The sequence below is a fragment of the Salvia splendens genome, chromosome 4 (genome assembly GCF_004379255.2).
Source record: "Salvia splendens isolate huo1 chromosome 4, SspV2, whole genome shotgun sequence".
In the NCBI taxonomy this organism is placed as follows: Eukaryota; Viridiplantae; Streptophyta; class Magnoliopsida; order Lamiales; family Lamiaceae; genus Salvia; species Salvia splendens.
In genome coordinates this window covers 17,584,061-17,589,844 of record NC_056035.1, presented here as the reverse complement: position 1 = coordinate 17,589,844, position 5,784 = coordinate 17,584,061, and the positions used below count along the sequence as shown (strand labels likewise).

The 5,784-nt window shown below is 40.0% G+C and overlaps 1 protein-coding gene across 1 annotated transcript; it reads left to right on the top strand.

Moving 5' to 3' along the window:
* Positions 1 to 613: 613 nt before the first annotated feature.
* LOC121801426 (peptide chain release factor PrfB2, chloroplastic-like) lies at positions 614 to 4,704 on the top strand. Its single transcript, XM_042200907.1, has 7 exons — positions 614 to 1,144; positions 1,428 to 1,640; positions 2,231 to 2,332; positions 3,286 to 3,423; positions 3,756 to 4,060; positions 4,176 to 4,329; positions 4,413 to 4,704. Exons 1-7 carry the CDS (start codon positions 761 to 763, stop codon positions 4,545 to 4,547), a joined length of 1,431 nt encoding a protein of 476 aa, XP_042056841.1. The 5' UTR covers positions 614 to 760; the 3' UTR covers positions 4,548 to 4,704.
* The last annotated feature ends 1,080 nt before the right edge of the window (positions 4,705 to 5,784 follow it).

The window sequence follows — 5,784 nt, the reverse complement described above, 5'->3', positions numbered from 1 at the left end:
ATGGCATCACAGATCATTGCTACCAATTCAGAATAAGAAACACATGAATTTAATATGATCGAGCTCCTCGCACGAGGTGGTTCATAACCAATACCCATATGTGGTAGTTGCACTACTCTACCACCTCAATACAAACTCACAAATACTTGCATGATTTCTGCATAAAAAACATTTAAAAAAACAACAATTATAGACATTTTTCCTACAAGCCATAATTTAATAAATTGGGTAAAACTAACAAATGAAATCAAAATAAACATGAATAATGATGAATGTAGCTAAATTGAAGAACAATTACCGGATCTTATGGAGAAAACGTTGGAAATCGCCGGAAATCGAGAGAGGAATTGAAAGTGTATTCTGTGCGCTGCTTCTGCATTCTGTGGTTAAAACCTGACTGAAAGACGCATAACCGTTATGCGTCATTACACTAAGACGCATAACATTTATGCGTCTTTAACGACGCATAATGGTTGTGCGTCACTAACAGAAGACGCATAAGGGTTGTGCGTTTTATTAATAATGACGCATAACCATTATGCAGTTACTCCCTAAATCGGAAGAACACTATACTCTTTCATTAAAATGGAACTCTATTGCTATCATAGAAAAAAAAAATGAAAGAACTCCATTCTTTGCCTTTCCCGTTCTGCACTTCCTAAAATTTACTTAAACCCTTCGTCAAAACCTCACACTAATTCTCGATTGAACACCCAAATAAATCTTTATGAATCCGTCACATTAATCCTGTTCGAAAAAAATGTGGTCTTTGATACAGAAAAGATTATGCCGTAAAATCCGACTTCATAGTTCGATCACTCCGAGCTGTTTATTGAATTCTGTCTCTGAACACCAATTTCACTATTCTTCTAGCCCCGCCTGCAATCATACAGCTCCTCGTTCTGCAATTGGAGCCGACAAAAATATTGGACTCTTTTCGTCATTTGATGCGAAATGGAGGGGATCAAATTTTATGCGATTCTTGAGCTCTCAGGCTGCTGCTGAAGCATCCACTTCCGACGGGCTGACGGTGGGAGGAATCATTGCAAACAATTGGGTGATTTATGATGAAAACGAGAGCGATTGGAAGAGTCACGCGGCTGCCATTGCGCAGTCCATTCACCTTATCAAGAAGCGCCTAAGAGTATGTTTGTGATTTGAAACAGCTTCGTGTCTTTGGATCACAATAGTTGATTGTGAATTTTAGTTTTAAAAGATCTAATTGATACTTCTGTTGGCGTTATTTTGATTGGTCGAGTTTTTTTGTGATTGAGTAAAATTAATCTCTGATGTTTGACTGTGTTGGAGTCCTGGCGCATAATGAATTTGTGATTTTGCAAAGTAGTTTATGCGTGTGCTGATTTTTATCTATTTGATTCTATTAGTTTGTTATGAGGAGTTATGACATTTACTTTGTATTTTGCCAGTGGAAAAAGTTGATATCTAAACTGGAGGTGTTATCAAAAGAGTTGGATAAGCCAGATTTGTGGGATAATCCTTCTCATGCAGGAAAGATAAGTCGTGAGCACGGCTCAGTTATGGGAAAAATGAAAGAGGTTAATGCTTTTGAGCAAGAGCTTTTTGAACATGTTGATATGATAAAGCTTGCTCGGGAGGAGAATGATGCAGAATTGGAATCGGTGGGGACTCAGTTTTTCTCCTTATAGGCACATATATATTTCTTTATGGCTTTGCATTACTTTTATTCTAGCATAAAACAATACAGCAGTAATTATTTGACCTTTAACGAAACTTCTAGGATTTTTCCTTTCACTGCCGATAACCTAATGATAAGTTTATCATATGATTAATGAATGCCGAGGGCAGGTGCTATATGATGATTTTTTCCACCTTGAAATATACCTGAAGTGTTAATGGAAATGTTCGTTATACATTATGTAAAATCTTTGGATAATGCATCCGAGATTGAGAAGGGGCTTGTTGCATGATATCAGTTGTTATCCTGTAGAGTCATATTTCAAGCTGTCGGAGGGGTGGAAGCAACATAAATATGACTTGTTCAAGGCTAATCAATGAAATAAAAGGAAATCAATAGGTTAAATTTCATTCCACTCCAGTAAAAATAGTATAAAAATATGCTTTTCTTATGGCAGTAATTCTATTGTTCGCATATAATATACTTTCTGTTCCAGTAAAAATTTAAGGGTGCCTTAACTTTTTGACCAATGATTTCATGCCCTTGCCTACTCATTTGTTCTATCTGTTCCAGGAATCCTTGAATGCTCTACTTGTCCTAAGAAGGCATCTCAAAGAAAAGGAGCTTGAAGCTTTGTTAGCTGGGGAGCATGACCCATGTCCTTGCTTCATAGAGGTAAATTTGTCAGTTTTTTCTTAATATACTTATAATTTTTTTACTTGCCTTGACCAAGTTTTATATTTTAAGGACATCCTACCTTGCATCATCATTCATATCTAAGGCTAGTTTACTCTTTTGGTTCTAATGAGTTCATGATAGATGAATATAAAATAGAATGATGTGAATGCTTTTCAATGATCACCCTTGCTCACATGATCGGTTGAGGGAAAATTTTTAGCTAGCATACTTGTTTTTATGGATTGGAAAAATGAGCATGAAAATCACATTGTTGAAGCATTAAATGATTGATCCTACTCCATATTTTATGTTTTCCCTTTATCTCTTTCATTTTTCCTGTTTCCTTTTGTTTGATATTACTGTTTTGTTTCCAATTCCTTCAGGCTCCCCTGTAGCAGTTTCTACTTTTTATGTCTTCTTCTTTCTATCCTTCACTATCTTCTCTTTTCTCTGAATCTCTTGTATTTAAAGTCAGAAAGATAGACTCTTATTTAAGGCCTCTAAAGCTTATACCTTTTCAAATTGAGTTTTGACATGCATTTCTGGTTAGAGTCAAAGTACTTCCAAAAGTAACAAGCAAAAAATTTGTTGGTGTGGAAGTGCTTTGTGAAAGAAACTACATAACCATAGTTATGTTGCTTAAGAAACTAGTCCATAGCCTTGGGATACTGCCATGAGAAAACATGAAAAATGGGAGAAAGGAGAAAGGAAAAGAGATGGTTTAAGATTGAGGTAGCATAATATTTATTGATAATCCAGTCACATCTTTTACTGCATTTTCAGTTGAGCCTCCAACATATTACTATGTGATTGTTTGTGAAATTTACCCTTTGCACGGACTTATACTTTTTTGCATTGGGTTTGGAACCTGTTTTGCTTTGTCTCATACTGGAAATTTGTTTTGATACATTGTGAAGCCGAATGTTGACACCACTTAGTGCTAACTCTAGGTTCAAGCTGGAGCAGGTGGTACTGAGAGCATGGACTGGGCTTCAATGGTCATGCAGATGTACAAAAGGTGGGCTGAAAATCGTCATTTTAGAGTTACTGTTGTTGAGGAAATTCCAGGCGAATTGGCAGGAATCAAGGTGTTCATGCTCTTATGTCTTAACTCCTTATACTAACTTGAACAATAAACTTGAACGTCCACGTATTCAAGTAATGTATGCTTCAAAATCCCTACTCCGGAAACCATTGATCTGTTCTGTCCTTTTTTGTTAATAGATCACGAGAATGTTTTCACGGTAAATCTGTTGAATAGGTGATGGAGCTTCATCATTATCAGTTATGTCTGTTCTCTTCCATGAAAAACAAGTGCTTTATAATGGATAACAACAAAATTTGAACTTGAATCTTTTTTGTTATTACATCATTCTAATTTTGCCTGTTTCGTTTGTCTCCTTAAATCTCTGACTTTCAGAGAGCGACAATCAAGGTTGACGGCGATTATGCATATGGATATGCCAAAGCAGAAGTCGGGGCACATCGTCTTGTGCGTATCTCTCCGTTCGACAGTAATAAGCGCAGGCACACCTCCTTCGCTTCCGTAGCTGTAATCCCAATCCTAGGTGACGATTTTTCCCATGTCCAAATCAACGAATCCGACCTACGCATTGAGCGGTATCGATCCGGGGGCCCTGGGGGCCAGCACGCTAACACAACTGACAGCGCTGTACGGATCACTCATATCCCAACTGGAGTCACCGCCTCTAGTCAAAACGAAAGGTACAGATGCAACCTTGTGCATTTTCATAAGAGGCACACATTCCGAATGTTGTCAATTTTTCACCTTTTCAAAATGCAATACCATTTTAAGGTAAAAACATGTCCGAAAATGCAGGTCTCAGCACCAGAACAAGGCGTCTGCAATGGCCGTGCTCCAGTCGCGGCTGGACCAGCTTGAAATTGTTCGTCAAGCGCAGATAAACGCAGAGCACACGCAGTCACTCACTGACATAAACTTCGGTAGCCAGATCCGGTCTTACGTGCTCCACGTATGCTTCTCAACATCTTCTTCTTCTTCTTCTTCACTAAATTGCTCTCTCCCTCACTGATCAATCTTCTTTCTTTTTGGCAGCCTTATAGAATGGTGAAGGATCATCGGACCGAGTACGAGGTTTCGGATCCGGATTCCGTCCTGCAAGGAGATGTTGATGGATTCATCTTGAGCTTTCTCTCTTCCTCTTTGGACAAAGATATTGAAGATGATTGATAGATAGGGATTTTCTTGCTTCCATTTCATGCTCACTGTAACTTCTTAACCCAAAGGCGGAAATAGTGCTTCTCTTTTTCAGGAAATATAGTTGGATTTTGTTGAACCCAAATAATTGGCATTTATTTGTAAATGGATGGATTTATTTTTTGACTAATTAGAGCATCCGCAGCGGTGAGCAGGACGGCGTCCGTCCGTCCGTGCCAGCGGCACGGCACCGCTGTCCGCAGCTCCGCTCTTGCCGTTGGCGCGGCGATGTATCGAGCACGTCCGTGCCAGCGAGCAGCGTACGTGGCAGCCTTCCATATGCCGTTGGCAATTTGAATTTTTTAAAAAAAAATCAGATTTTAATTAAAAAATCCAATTAAAAAAAAAAACTCACTTCCTAAAGAATTATATCCGTTTTCTACCAACTTTTAATTTATTTTTCAGATTTTTTTCTCCAAGAATACACATTTTCATCTATAAATACCATCACTTCCACACCCAAAAATTGAAACCACACTACACAATTCTCATCTAAATTCACTCATTTTCATTCTCAATTCTCAATCTTTCTTTCACTCTTACAACAAAACAATGTCCGGCTCCGGTGATCACCCATCCGGCTCCCACGGTTGAAACCCCGATTGGTTTGGTTCATAACCATTTCCTAGTCCGAAAACGGAATATTCGGCCCCTCATCAAACCCAAGGTTCGCAAGTACCGGGTGGCTACCGGCCTTACCTGATCGACGACCAAGATGCCCCCGAAGGGCAATACGGGTGGACACCCGAGCCATCTGTGCCTAGAGTGGGAGGGGGCGGCCCCTCTCAAACTCCTCCTCTTCCTACTCGCGGTGTCCGCACCCCGTACACTCCGGGAGAGATGGAGCAATTATTTAAAGCGTTCTTGTCAATCTTCGAAGATCCGGAGGTTGGCACGAACCAATCCGGTGACCATTATTGGTGGCACATCTGTCGCCGGTACAATCAAAATCGGTCGGCTGGAACAATCGAGCGCAACGAGAGTATTGTGCGCAATGCCACATACAAAGCCAACGAAGAAATCCAAAAGTTCCACGGAATACCTCCAGGAAGAGCGGTCGGCGGGGAGCGGCCGAAGCGAGGTCGACATCATCAGTGCCGCGTTGGCGACCTACCAATCCATCAACTACAAGTCGTTCAAGTACCTCAACATTTGGCAGGAGACACAGTCGCATCCGAAGTATAGGGGAGGCGTATCATCCTCCTCTAGC